The sequence below is a fragment of the Oncorhynchus mykiss genome, chromosome 6, assembly GCF_057628025.1.
Source record: "Oncorhynchus mykiss isolate SJ-2025 chromosome 6, ASM5762802v1, whole genome shotgun sequence".
In the NCBI taxonomy this organism is placed as follows: Eukaryota; Metazoa; Chordata; class Actinopteri; order Salmoniformes; family Salmonidae; genus Oncorhynchus; species Oncorhynchus mykiss.
Genome location: NC_143027.1, coordinates 22,793,457 through 22,808,598, shown reverse-complemented (window position 1 = coordinate 22,808,598; position 15,142 = coordinate 22,793,457). Strand labels below are relative to the sequence as shown.

At 44.3% G+C, this 15,142-nt stretch overlaps 2 protein-coding genes across 2 annotated transcripts; one reads left to right on the top strand and one right to left on the bottom strand.

The window, feature by feature from the left end:
* Window positions 1-401: 401 nt before the first annotated feature.
* On the bottom strand, window positions 402-7,005 carry LOC149982800 (uncharacterized). Its single transcript, XM_090239403.1, has 9 exons — window positions 6,988-7,005; window positions 5,683-5,850; window positions 5,462-5,528; window positions 5,098-5,251; window positions 4,783-4,819; window positions 4,364-4,674; window positions 1,015-3,970; window positions 753-834; window positions 402-592 (listed from the first exon to the last, which is right to left on the bottom strand). Exons 1-9 carry the CDS (start codon window positions 7,003-7,005, stop codon window positions 474-476), a joined length of 3,912 nt encoding a protein of 1,303 aa, XP_090095529.1. The 3' UTR covers window positions 402-473.
* Window positions 7,006-9,469: 2,464 nt separating this feature from the next.
* LOC118964854 (uncharacterized) lies at window positions 9,470-13,068 on the top strand. Its single transcript, XM_036979657.2, has 3 exons — window positions 9,470-12,442; window positions 12,632-12,713; window positions 12,878-13,068. Exons 1-3 carry the CDS (start codon window positions 9,536-9,538, stop codon window positions 12,994-12,996), a joined length of 3,108 nt encoding a protein of 1,035 aa, XP_036835552.2. The 5' UTR covers window positions 9,470-9,535; the 3' UTR covers window positions 12,997-13,068.
* The last annotated feature ends 2,074 nt before the right edge of the window (window positions 13,069-15,142 follow it).

Sequence of the window (15,142 nt, the reverse complement as noted above, 5' to 3'; positions counted from 1 at the left end):
GGTTATCTGACAGTCTATGCAGCAACTATTGTATTAGAGTCAAGCTGTGGTTATTTTATTTATTTTCCTAGACAAGTCAGTTCAGAACAAATTCTTATTTACAATGACAGCTTAGGAACAGTGGGTTAACTACCTTGTTCAGGAGCAGAACGTCATATTTTTACATGGTTAGCTCAGGGATCTGACCTAGCAACCTTTCAGTTACTGGCCCAACGCTCTAACCACAAGGCTACCTGCTGCCCCAAGTCCTGCCAACTCAAAAACTGCACAATAAATGTGTAACCAAGGGAGAACTAGTGCATTTCTCTGAGAAAAGCTGCTTCAGTTTTACTAATCTTCCAAAACACTTGAAATTCTTGTAAAATAATTTGCATTTATTTGATCAAATAGACTTTGAAAGGGTAGACATGCAGAAATTCCTCTTTTCAAAAGTCTTGCTGTTACAAAAGTAGATCTTCATGCAGCTTAAGAGGTTACAGGTTCTTCTTGGTGAAGCGCCTGAATGGCTTCATCATTGCTGAAAAGACCCTGACAATCAAGGATTGTTTTTTGACAGGCTGAGATATGGAGGGAGAATCCTCTCCAACTGGAGCTAGAAACACAAGAGAAATGGATGGGGTGAGAGAGAGAGAGAGAGATGCAGTATAGTAACGTTGAAAAATAACAGTGCAGTGAGTTTGGTAGGCATACCTATGTTTCTAACACACACCTAAACAAAACTACAAGCTTTAGCAGAGCTCTAAAATCCTTACCTATGCAATGTCCATCAGTAGAGGGAATCTCAGTCTGTTCCTGGACTGAATGGCAGTCCTTTTTGTTTCCTCTCTTGGAACGCTAACAGAAGAAAGGTCAAGAAAATGGTACAGAGAATAAATAAATAAATGGAACACTTCTGAATCCAAGGCAACAATTTAGTGATGAATAAAACATATTTATCTCATGTATTTGTCTTATCATATCAATAACATCAGCACCTAACTGGAACCAAAAACAAATGCTAACTCCCTGCTATACCTTGAAGTTGATCCTGAGTTTGGTCATTGAAAAGCAAAGGAAGCTCCTTCTTGCTTTCTGCTCAGCCCCCCTCTCTGTCTCAGCCTGGTCTGATGGGTTTGTTGCAGCAGAAGCTGGTCTTGACGCCTCCTTGCATCCCTGTACCAGCTGCTGGGTCAAGGACTTTACCAGGACTCTGTCAAATGCAGGGTCCTGGGAGGAAATAGCTGCTTGCAGGGTGTTATAAGAGCCAAACTCCTCCATGAGGTTTTTATGTACACCTCTGAACACCCTTTGGATGTTCAGGTTCTGGGAATATGCCTTTGTCCTGGAGAATCTGGATGCAGCACAGAACTCAGACAGGACTTGTCTGATGAGTTGCTGAGATGTTTCTGTCAGATCTGCTGCCTGTTGGGAGGGTCCATCTAGGGCTGAGGGTCTGATCTCCGATAACAACCTTATCACCAGTATGGTGACCAAACAGATGACATCATCTTTGCTGGAGTCCATCAAGTACTGCAGCGGGAATGCAGTGGCACTGCTGATGTCCGGGGTGATTAAGAGCTCCCTCAGATGGCCAGAGCTGCTGGGGATACACTCTTCCTTCTCTTCAATGTCAATCCCATCTCCCTTTGGTACCAAAGAGGTTCCCTTGCTTGTGAAAGAAGGAGTGGAGGATCGTTCATCTGTGTGTGCCATCATCTTTGTCTTTAGGTCACTTGAAGAAATATCTGGCATTTTAGAGACCCTGGTGTCGATGAAGGAGCTCCTGACGATGGGGCAGGTCAGATCGAAAGGCACTTCGTCAGGGATGGGAGTGCCAGGGAGGTTGATCTCTAACTCACACTCTGACCTAGGACTCTTTGAAGAGCTGGACAAGGAACTACGACCATTTAAAGAAGTGGACAAAGATGAACAGGTTCTAGGGATGTCTTGGCAGACTTGTTCACTGTCATCCTCACTTTTCTCAACCTCCTTCAGCATAGTTCCTACCATATCATTGATCTGAAGGAGCTCCCTGGAATCCTTAATTCGCCCTAAGTTTGAGATTTCACTCTGGATAGCAACCAGGATTTCCCCAAGGGTCTCTTTGGAAGAAGCATTTTCTGTCCTTTCGGATCCGGGTGGCTTCAGCCCTGTGAAGAAATCCTTAAGTGTGTTCTTCATACTGACGCATATGGTCTTAGCTGTTGACCAAAGCTTCTCCTCTGATATTTTAACACTCAATTCAGTATCATCCAGTTGGGAGCCCCCGTGGGAGCACTGCGAAACTCTCCCACTTCTTTCCAGTAGCACAGTGTCAGTGGACTCATTTTTCTGGAAAATAGTCGCCATTCCTTTGACAAAGGTTTCCACTAATCCAGAGGCTGTATTCTCAGAGGACATGGAGGACATGGATTCTGAAAGGACATGGATCTCTGATGGTGAGCTAGATGATAAGCCAGCCTGCAGACTTTTCTGAAGACCAGTATGGCTGATCTGTGTGATAAAGGAATGACTGGATCTCATCAGCACTTTACTCACTGCCTCTTCTGCCTGAGTCTGGAAGTCATTGCTAGAGAGCTTCTTAATGCTCTGAATCAGACTAGTAGAGGACTCTGTGATTCTGACACTCTCTTCTGAGCTCAGTTGAGAATATTGAGTACTCACGCTCAAGTCTTCATTGGGTGAGGGTGACTGGGAAATAGTATAGTCATCGAGCTTTGATAGGACACCATCAACAAACCAACAAGCCTCTAGGGACTCATCAGATGAACTGACAACGGCCAAGGATTTACTCTCCACTTTTGATAACTCTGACTTGTAGATGGAAAAAACACTGCTAAGAACTTCTTGAGTACTGGTATCCAGATTGGAGAGACAGAGAGCTGGTATTGGTTGGCTCTCACTGGGAACTCTACTAAGTTCGGTGCTGGGTAACTGGACCTCAACAGTTGAAACAGTTGCCTTTTCCAGGGTGTCTGAAGACTCCTGAAGAGAAGCATCCTTAGCCACACCTTCTCGAGCGGATAGAGTTAAAAGGTCCCTCAGCTTTGCTCGTATACGGCCGTAGAGTGTGCGGGCTAGAGAGAAGGTTATCATCTGTGAAGATCCTGTTTTGTGGTCCTTTACAGGAACTGGCCAATCAACTGCTTCACATGTGCCTTCAAATGATGCTATCGTCTCCATGCCTCCCACAAATGCCTTAACAATCACTGTGGCAGTGGAGGTTACAGGTGTCAGGGCTGTGCAGCTGGTATTCAGGGGAGCTTCAGTAAGGCTAGGTGCAGCACTAGAAGGCCTAGAGGAAGGATCCATGCCAGAAGAGCTGCTGACTTTCCTTGTAAGGATGGTGCTCACCGCCTTCAGGGCTTTAGACTGAAAGTCGGGGCTAGAGAGGGTCTGAAGCTTTCTGGCCACCACACTGGTAGAGGATCCAGTCTCTTTGAGAAAGTGAGTGGTCCCTTCTTTCCCAGATGGACACTCAACATCAAGGTCACATTGAAGATTGGTCAGAAATTTAGACCCCAAGATTGTCATCTTCTTGGCCAGATCCAATAGGATGTTGAAGTCCTGTGCCATTTTGTCCATTGTGCCGACAATGGCATCCAGCACATCATCGGTCACAGGGTCCATGAGGGGCTCGATAAACCCTACCCACTCTGGCTCAGACGTTTGGCTCTGTAGCTCGGCCAGGATCTGCACCGAGGCTACCCGAATGACCTCCTTGCCTACTGCTATGTCCTGACTGTCCATAGGGGGGCAACTCCCTGAGCTGGCCTGAATGGCCACTGAGAGGCCAGAGTTAAGCTGGTGTACTACCTCTCCCACAATAGCACAGCTCAACTCAGAAGAGCTGGAGGAGATGGGGTTGGAGTGACCCTCAACCAGGGATATCAGGAGGCTCTCTTCCGTTACCCCAAAAAGAGCCTTCAGAGGCTCCTCCATGAGGGGAGCCTCTCTAGTTGCAGGCAAGCTCTGCAATGAGGTCTGGGACCTTGAAGATAAACACACAATCACCACAAATGTGACCAACTGCTATCTAATCTGGGTCATTAGTGAGCCTGATAACCAAATTAGAGCAATGATGGTTTACTTCTCATACCACCGTAGTTCTAGAAGCCTAAAGCCAACTGACACGATTTTTTGCCTGATTTTTATGTTTGTACGACATCAGAATATGATTAATTCTGAAAGGCTGATCTATTTATTCATAGATGACTTTATGGCTTACCCAGTTAAAAATGACTTTCACCTAGACCCACCCCCTCAGTGGCAACATTTCTGACCAGAACTTAAAACTACAAGGTGTGAATTCCAAGTTAATAATTTATGATAAGTATGGGTCAGGTCTTGCAATTATTAAGTTGAAATATTGCTGTGAACATACCTCTTAGGCGAACAGCATGGTGATGAGGTTCTGCGAGTGGATTTTTGGCGGAACCCTGCACTGCCATTCCTCCTCCTCTCCTTAGTCCAGTAGTTCATCTCACTGATCAGCAGCCTTTTCTCTCTCTCATCCAGACTGCCTAAGGAATCCTCAGACCCTGTCAGAGAGCACTGGGATTCTGGGGAGGTTGCCCCACTCCTCAGGTTCACCCCCATGATACGAGCTAGCGCTGGTAGGAGAATGCGGAGGGCTGTCTGGGTCACGACTTTAACAATCTTCAGACACAGCATGGAGAGCTGCTCGAATGTGAGCTATGGCCAACAAACAGAGTAATGTTTTTGTCAATCAAGCAATTCCATGACACCATTCCCTATATAAGGGCACAACTTTTGACCAGAACCTTATGTGGAGAGACTTACGTTATTTTTCATGCCATGCTGAATCACCCTCCATTGGCTAGAGAAAAGAAAAGAAAGGAAACATATTTTACCTGCACACTGGTGTTGAGTTAGTGGAGTCACTAGATAGCCATGTCAGGGAAAATAAAAGTGTATTTAATTAAGCTATTAGCAAGTACATGAGACATTTTGTTCTTGATTTACAGGAAGAGTTAGGGGTGTGGTTACAGTGATGTTAGGTGTAGTGTCTAAAATCCCATTTGTGGTTAGAAGGTGCACTATGACTATAAATTCAGAGTTGTTGTATGTGAGGTTGGAAAAAGACATGGGACTTGCTCATCAGTTAGACTCCTCAGGAAGGAGAGGAGGATTGGGGCACAGCATGTCCCAGTCTTGAGAGAAGGCATTAGAGTCCTCTGAGCCTCCTTCTCCAGCTGCTCAATGATAGATCCCCTTTCCCGGAAACCACACCCGGGTGTCTGAGAAGACTCTGGGAAACCGCAAAGAGAAATCTAAAGTTGAATCTGAACTTGATCCCTCATTTCTTTCACCTTTAGTGATTTGATTGCACTGGACAGGTAAAAGCACATCTCTCTGCGTGCCTCCACTATATTGCTTTCACCTATATAGATACTATCTTCTCAGATCAGTGCTGATGAATTTGAATACAACCTGCAACCAACATGAAGTAATCTCAGACCTGCACCAATGCTGCTGTCTTCCTCCACGGAAGTCTTCTTGGCGCGGCCACTGGACTTACGTTTAGCCTACATGACAACAGATTATAGGTCTCATAGCAGATCCAAGGTCAGTGTAGCGTCTCCTCCTAATGCTTTAAGGCTAGGATTTAGTGACAGTAAACTAATCCTAGATCTGTGCCTAAGTAGGCAGAACATGTGTAGAGGACAGCATATTTCTTACCTTGCCTCCTGTCCTGTTCTTGTTGGTCTCATGTGTCTCTGTTTCATCCTTCATATTCTCCACAACCTTATTTTGGTCATCCGGGGGATCCTCCCATTTCACGCTCTGGTGGATAAATGAGAGGTCAATATCAGTCCTAGGTTGTGACTTTGTGAAACAACTTATTCGCTAATATTTTAAACAAAACGGCAATAGTGGTCAGATTTCAGTCCATGGATCAAACCAGTGAGACATATTGCTTTGGTAGTGACCTACTATATTGTTAGTAATTTCTCCTCTAAACTCAAAATAGGCTAAATGAACCATACCTTGCTGTCATCTGACATGATGTGTAGGAAATACTAATACCTCCTTTAAAAATACGTCAGTGAACCATCGGCAGACAACTGAAGTGAATATGAATGTCCTTGAATTATGCCTAAGCATTGTTGAATACTCGATTCCGATTGGCTGAAGCCAGAGCATTCTTCAAAGATGTCATACACACATGATGTCACAATTAGGCCTAAATCTAATGTCTATATGAACTGTCAATGTCATTAGAAAACAGATCATAGCTTGTCAGCAGGGCTCAGTTCTATGGATATCTCATGCGGATTTTTCTGCTAACCTACGTATAACGATACTATAATTACATTATTTTCATCCATCCGTCAACACAAATGGCATGTCAACGTTCCCCAAATAATAAAGCCAAGTCGAGATGTATGGTTCTTCATCCAGAGGACGAAGCACCATTGTATCATCTAAAACCTTCAGAGAGATCCCTTAAAACTGTAGTATAAATTCTCCACATCTGTTCTGGTAGCTAGGTTAATTTAGCGAGACATGGCCAAATCCAACACATAGCGTTTCTACTGGGTCCTGCTTAGAGGTGACTGTCTGTCATGTTGCTAGTTGTAATGACGCTTTTAAAACAACAAAAGGTATTTGTAATTGCTCTGGGAGCTAATTATTGCAGAGCCCAGCTACACATCCTGCTCACTGGGCTCATTATGGACAGCCAATGAGCAGTTCAGGTGAAAAAGTCAGCCAGATCTGATCTCTATAACATACATGATACTAGGATCCTGTAGCAACCTGCCGGCCTGCACAATCCTCCATGGCACGAATGCTACACGCGCAATATATTATGCTAACATCCCACAACAATTCCCCAATTGGAATTACTTGCCTAAACTTCCAATCATACTTATTTTCTAATATCAACCATCGTTTCTGCACTTAAGGCAGACTTGCCATTAGAACAAGATGGAATTAGGACAACTGTAAAGCTCGTTAAACGTGGGCTAAAATTAACCTTACCTGGCTGTCGTCAGCCATTATGTGTAGCCCGTTAATTAAGGCTCTGCGCCTCTGATACTGCAGCTGTTCTGATAGGCTACTGTAGCTTTTCTGTAACTGTTAAACTCGTCTAATCGTATCCGTTGAAAACCGGTCAGTGAACCGTCCTCAAACACAATGAACTGATGTCAATATGGACATTAACCTTCACATAAAGATATACATGACGTCAGATATGCCTAGACGTATTGTTGACTTGATCAGAATACATATCATACATAGTACGTGCTGTTGACAGCCTACCCCGAAATCAAACAGGAACATGGATTTTGTGAAATCTGTTGTGAATGTATAGGGATGTTTTTACAATTGCATAACTGCCTTCATTTTACTGGACCCCATGAAGAGTAGCTGCTGTAGCTAAAGGGGATCCACAATAAATACAAATACAAACCCAATGCAACATGATAATACATGCATCAACTTGTTTTGACATATCACATGGGATATGACAGTAAACCAACAGACCTTGAGAGGAGATAAAACATCATCTGTTGATCTATTTCACAGGTTTCTGGTGGTTTCTAAGCATTCTACATGTGTTGGGGAAGGACGGTGGGATCTCTCCAGAGCATCTAATTACATCAATCATGTCTTGCCATGCATGTGATATGAGATAATGTTATGCACCACGTAAATATACATTGCCTAAGGCTGCAGTGCTATACTCCATGGAGACAGTGCTCAATGTTTATTTTACATGATGGATATATGCTACTTCATTTCATACAATCAATCATCAATCAATCAGTACAATTTATTTATAAAGCCCTTTTTACATCAGCAGATGTCACAAAATGCTTATTCTGACACCCAGCTTAAAACCTCAAATAGCATGCAATGCAGATTTAGAAGCACGGTGGCTAGGAAAAACAGGAACCTAGGAAGAAACCTAGAGAGGAACCAGGCTAGTCCTCTTCTGGCTGTGCCGGTGGAGATTATAAGCGTACATGGCCAATAAGGCCAGATCATTCTTCAAGCATTGTAGTTCAAACATTCTTCATAGATGACCAGCAGAGTCAGCACCTCCGGAGTAATTATCAGTTGGCTTTTCAAAGCCGAACATTCAGAGGTCGAGACAGCAGGTGTGGTAGAGAGAGACAGAGAGAGAGAACGAAGATCGATACAGCAGGTCCATGAAAAGGTATCACGTCTGGAGAACACACATGCCTCTTTATGTGATACATGATGTTTGGCTGTGCTGTGCTAAGTGTTATCTTATGGGTTTGGTGATTGTTCTGTGTGAAGCCGTATTCTGCATTGCATCATGGAATGTGATGTGAAATCCCTGGGCCTATGGCTGTTGAAGCTACTCCACTGCACTGCTGCTCCGCTGCACTTCCCTTCTCCCCCGATTGCTCAGTTTGGCCTAGCGGCCAGCTCTAGGAAGAGTCTTGGTGGTTCCAAACTTCTTCCGTTTAAGAATGATGGAGGCCACTGTGTCCTTGGGGACCTTCAATATTGCAGAAATGTTTTGGTACCCTTCACCAGATCTGTGTCTTGACACAATCATGTCTCTGAGCTCTATGGACAATTCCTTCGACCTCATGGCTTGGTTTTTGCTCTGACATACACTGTCAACTGTTGGATCTTATATTTTCAACATATACAAAACATCTAGCTGCAGATAGCTAATTCTCCTCTATGTGTTTTCCCCTTGCTGCTAATAAGCTCTTACCAATCGAACTAAATGATTAGACATCTGGTTATCTGACAGTCTATGCAGCAACTATTGTATTAGAGTCAAGCTGTGGTTATTTTATTTATTTTCCTAGAAAAGTCAGTTCAGAACAAATTCTTATTTACCATGACATCTTAGGAACAGTGGGTTAACTACCTTGTTCAGGAGCAGAACGTCATATTTTTACATGGTTAGCTCAGAATCCCAGAATCCCAGTGCTCTCTGACAGGGTCTGAGGATTCCTTGGGCAGTCTGGATGAGAGAGAGAAAAGGCTGCTGATCAGTGAGATGAACTACTGGACTAAGGAGAGGAGGAGGAATGTCAGTGCAGGGTTCCGCCAAAAATCCACTCACAGAACCTCATCACCATGCTGTTCGCCTAAGAGGTATGTTCACAGCAATATTTCAACTTAATAATTGCAAGACCTGACCCATACTTATCATAAATGATTAACTTGGAATTCACACCTTGTAGTTTTAAGTTCTGGTCATAAATGTTGCCACTGAGGGGGTGGGTCCAGGTGAAAGTCATTTTTAACTGGGTAAGCCATAAAGTCATCTATGAATAAATATATCAGCCTTTCAGAATTAATCATATTCTGATGTCGTACAAACATAAAAATCAGGCAAAAAATCGTGTCAGTTGGCTTTAGGCTTCTAGAACTACGGTGGTATGAGAAGTAAACCATCATTGCTCTAATTTGGTTATCAGGCTCACTAATGACCCAGATTAGATAGCAGTTGGTCACATTTGTGGTGATTGTGTGTTTATCTTCAAGGTCCCAGACCTCATTGCAGAGCTTGCCTGCAACTAGAGAGGCTCCCCTCATGGAGGAGCCTCTGAAGGCTCTTTTTGGGGTAACGGAAGAGAGCCTCCTGATATCCCTGGTTGAGGGTCACTCCAACCCCATCTCCTCCAGCTCTTCTGAGTTGAGCTGTGCTATCGTGGGAGAGGTAGTACACCAGCTTAACTCTGGCCTCTCAGTGGCCATTCAGGCCAGCTCAGGGAGTTGCCCCCCTATGGACAGTCAGGACATAGCAGTAGGCAAGGAGGTCATTCGGGTAGCCTCGGTGCAGATCCTGGCCGAGCTACAGAGCCAAACGTCTGAGCCAGAGTGGGTAGGGTTTATCGAGCCCCTCATGGACCCTGTGACCGATGATGTGCTGGATGCCATTGTCGGCACAATGGACAAAATGGCACAGGACTTCAACATCCTATTGGATCTGGCCAAGAAGATGACAATCTTGGGGTCTAAATTTCTGACCAATCTTCAATGTGACCTTGATGTTGAGTGTCCATCTGGGAAAGAAGGGACCACTCACTTTCTCAAAGAGACTGGATCCTCTACCAGTGTGGTGGCCAGAAAGCTTCAGACCCTCTCTAGCCCCGACTTTCAGTCTAAAGCCCTGAAGGCGGTGAGCACCATCCTTACAAGGAAAGTCAGCAGCTCTTCTGGCATGGATCCTTCCTCTAGGCCTTCTAGTGCTGCACCTAGCCTTACTGAAGCTCCCCTGAATACCAGCTGCACAGCCCTGACACCTGTAACCTCCACTGCCACAGTGATTGTTAAGGCATTTGTGGGAGGCATGGAGACGATAGCATCATTTGAAGGCACATGTGAAGCAGTTGATTGGCCAGTTCCTGTAAAGGACCACAAAACAGGATCTTCACAGATGATAACCTTCTCTCTAGCCCGCACACTCTACGGCCGTATACGAGCAAAGCTGAGGGACCTTTTAACTCTATCCGCTCGAGAAGGTGTGGCTAAGGATGCTTCTCTTCAGGAGTCTTCAGACACCCTGGAAAAGGCAACTGTTTCAACTGTTGAGGTCCAGTTACCCAGCACCGAACTTAGTAGAGTTCCCAGTGAGAGCCAACCAATACCAGCTCTCTGTCTCTCCAATCTGGATACCAGTACTCAAGAAGTTCTTAGCAGTGTTTTTTCCATCTACAAGTCAGAGTTATCAAAAGTGGAGAGTAAATCCTTGGCCGTTGTCAGTTCATCTGATGAGTCCCTAGAGGCTTGTTGGTTTGTTGATGGTGTCCTATCAAAGCTCGATGACTATACTATTTCCCAGTCACCCTCACCCAATGAAGACTTGAGCGTGAGTACTCAATATTCTCAACTGAGCTCAGAAGAGAGTGTCAGAATCACAGAGTCCTCTACTAGTCTGATTCAGAGCATTAAGAAGCTCTCTAGCAATGACTTCCAGACTCAGGCAGAAGAGGCAGTGAGTAAAGTGCTGATGAGATCCAGTCATTCCTTTATCACACAGATCAGCCATACTGGTCTTCAGAAAAGTCTGCAGGCTGGCTTATCATCTAGCTCACCATCAGAGATCCATGTCCTTTCAGAATCCATGTCCTCCATGTCCTCTGAGAATACAGCCTCTGGATTAGTGGAAACCTTTGTCAAAGGAATGGTGACTATTTTCCAGAAAAATGAGTCCACTGACACTGTGCTACTGGAAAGAAGTGGGAGAGTTTCGCAGTGCTCCCACGGGGGCTCCCAACTGGATGATACTGAATTGAGTGTTAAAATATCAGAGGAGAAGCTTTGGTCAACAGCTAAGACCGTATGCGTCAGTATGAAGAACACACTTAAGGATTTCTTCACAGGGCTGAAGCCACCCGGAACCGAAAGGACAGAAAATGCTTCTTCCAAAGAGACCCTTGGGGAAATCCTGGTTGCTATCCAGAGTGAAATCTCAAACTTAGGGCGAATTAAGGATTCCAGGGAGCTCCTTCAGATCAATGATATGGTAGGAACTATGCTGAAGGAGGTTGAGAAAAGTGAGGATGACAGTGAACAAGTCTGCCAAGACATCCCTAGAACCTGTTCATCTTTGTCCACTTCTTTAAATGGTCGTAGTTCCTTGTCCAGCTCTTCAAAGAGTCCTAGGTCAGAGTGTGAGTTAGAGATCAACCTCCCTGGCACTCCCATCCCTGACGAAGTGCCTTTCGATCTGACCTGCCCCATCGTCAGGAGCTCCTTCATCGACACCAGGGTCTCTAAAATGCCAGATATTTCTTCAAGTGACCTAAAGACAAAGATGATGGCACACACAGATGAACGATCCTCCACTCCTTCTTTCACAAGCAAGGGAACCTCTTTGGTACCAAAGGGAGATGGGATTGACATTGAAGAGAAGGAAGAGTGTATCCCCAGCAGCTCTGGCCATCTGAGGGAGCTCTTAATCACCCCGGACATCAGCAGTGCCACTGCATTCCCGCTGCAGTACTTGATGGACTCCAGCAAAGATGATGTCATCTGTTTGGTCACCATACTGGTGATAAGGTTGTTATCGGAGATCAGACCCTCAGCCCTAGATGGACCCTCCCAACAGGCAGCAGATCTGACAGAAACATCTCAGCAACTCATCAGACAAGTCCTGTCTGAGTTCTGTGCTGCATCCAGATTCTCCAGGACAAAGGCATATTCCCAGAACCTGAACATCCAAAGGGTGTTCAGAGGTGTACATAAAAACCTCATGGAGGAGTTTGGCTCTTATAACACCCTGCAAGCAGCTATTTCCTCCCAGGACCCTGCATTTGACAGAGTCCTGGTAAAGTCCTTGACCCAGCAGCTGGTACAGGGATGCAAGGAGGCGTCAAGACCAGCTTCTGCTGCAACAAACCCATCAGACCAGGCTGAGACAGAGAGGGGGGCTGAGCAGAAAGCAAGAAGGAGCTTCCTTTGCTTTTCAATGACCAAACTCAGGATCAACTTCAAGGTATAGCAGGGAGTTAGCATTTGTTTTTGGTTCCAGTTAGGTGCTGATGTTATTGATGTTATTGATATGATAAGACAAATACATGAGATAAATATGTTTTATTCATCACTAAATTGTTGCCTTGGATTCAGAAGTGTTCCATTTATTTATTTATTCTCTGTACCATTTTCTTGACCTTTCTTCTGTTAGCGTTCCAAGAGAGGAAACAAAAAGGACTGCCATTCAGTCCAGGAACAGACTGAGATTCCCTCTACTGATGGACATTGCATAGGTAAGGATTTTAGAGCTCTGCTAAAGCTTGTAGTTTTGTTTAGGTGTGTGTTAGAAACATAGGTATGCCTACCAAACTCACTGCACTGTTATTTTTCAACGTTACTATACTGCATCTCTCTCTCTCTCTCTCTCTCACCCCATCCATTTCTCTTGTGTTTCTAGCTCCAGTTGGAGAGGATTCTCCCTCCATATCTCAGCCTGTCAAAAAACAATCCTTGATTGTCAGGGTCTTTTCAGCAATGATGAAGCCATTCAGGCGCTTCACCAAGAAGAACCTGTAACCTCTTAAGCTGCATGAAGATCTACTTTTGTAACAGCAAGACTTTTGAAAAGAGGAATTTCTGCATGTCTACCCTTTCAAAGTCTATTTGATCAAATAAATGCAAATTATTTTACAAGAATTTCAAGTGTTTTGGAAGATTAGTAAAACTGAAGCAGCTTTTCTCAGAGAAATGCACTAGTTCTCCCTTGGTTACACATTTATTGTGCAGTTTTTGAGTTGGCAGGACTTGGGGCAGCAGGTAGCCTTGTGGTTAGAGCGTTGGGCCAGTAACTGAAAGGTTGCTAGGTCAGATCCCTGAGCTAACCATGTAAAAATATGACGTTCTGCTCCTGAACAAGGTAGTTAACCCACTGTTCCTAAGCTGTCATTGTAAATAAGAATTTGTTCTGAACTGACTTGTCTAGGAAAATAAATAAAATAACCACAGCTTGACTCTAATACAATAGTTGCTGCATAGACTGTCAGATAACCAGATGTCTATGCATTTAGTTCGATTGGTAAGAGCTTATTAGCAGCAAGGGGAAAACACATAGAGGAGAATTAGCTATCTGCAGCTAGATGTTTTGTATATGTTGAAAATATGTTGAAAATATAAGATCCAACAGTTGACAGTGTATGTCAGAGCAAAAACCAAGCCATGAGGTCGAAGGAATTGTCCATAGAGCTCAGAGACATGATTGTGTCAAGACACAGATCTGGTGAAGGGTACCAAAACATTTCTGCAATATTGAAGGTCCCCAAGGACACAGTGGCCTCCATCATTCTTAAACGGAAGAAGTTTGGAACCACCAAGACTCTTCCTAGAGCTGGCCGCTAGGCCAAACTGAGCAATCGGGGGAGAAGGGAAGTGCAGTGGAGCAGCAGTGCAGTGGATTCCATGATGCAATGCAGAATACGGCTTCACACAGAACAATCACCAAACCCATAAGATAACACTTAGCACAGCCAAACATCATGTATCACATGAAGAGGCATGTGTGTTCTCCAGACGTGATACCTTTTCATGGACCTGCTGTTTCGATCTTCGCTCTCTCTCTCTCTCTCTCTCTCTCTCTCTCTCTCTCTCTCTCTCTCTCTCTCTCTCTCGACCTCTCTCGACCTCTCTCTCTCTCTCTCGACCTCTCTCTCTCTCTCTCTCTCGACCTCTCTCTCTCGACCTCTCTGTCTCGACCTCTCTCTCTCGACCTCTCTCTCGACCTCTCTCTCTCTCTCTCTCGACCTCTCTCTCTCGACCTCTCTCTCTCGACCTCTCTCTCTCGACCTCTCTCTCTCTCTCTCTCTCTCGACCTCTGAATGTTCGGCTTTGAAAAGCCAACTGATAATTACTCCGGAGGTGCTGACCTGTTGCACCCTCTATAACCACATTATTTTGTTGACTCTGCTGGTCATCTATGAAGAATGTTTGAACTACAATGCTTGAAGAATGATCTGGCCTTATTGGCCATGTACGCTTATAATCTCCACCGGCACAGCCAGAAGAGGACTAGCCTGGTTCCTCTCTAGGTTTCTTCCTAGGTTCCTGTTTTTCCTAGCCACCGTGCTTCTAAATCTGCATTGCATGCTATTTGAGGTTTTAAGCTGGGTGTCAGAATAAGCATTTTGTGACATCTGCTGATGTAAAAAGGGCTTTATAAATAAATTGTACTGATTGATTGATGATTGATTGTATGAAATGAAGTAGCATATATCCATCATGTAAAATAAACATTGAGCACTGTCTCCATGGAGTATAGCACTGCAGCCTTAGGCAATGTATATTTACGTGGTGCATAACATTATCTCATATCACATGCATGGCAAGACATGATTGATGTAATTAGATGCTCTGGAGAGATCCCACCGTCCTTCCCCAACACATGTAGAATGCTTAGAAAGCACCAGAAACCTGTGAAATAGATCAACAGATGATGTTTTATCTCCTCTCAAGGTCTGTTGGTTTACTGTCATATCCCATGTGATATGTCAAAACAAGTTGATGCATGTATTATCATGTTGCATTGGGTTTGTATTTGTATTTATTGTGGATCCCCTTTAGCTACAGCAGCTACTCTTCATGGGGTCCAGTAAAATGAAGGCAGTTATGCAATTGTAAAAACATCCCTATACATTCACAACAGATTTCACAAAATCCATGTTCCTGTTTG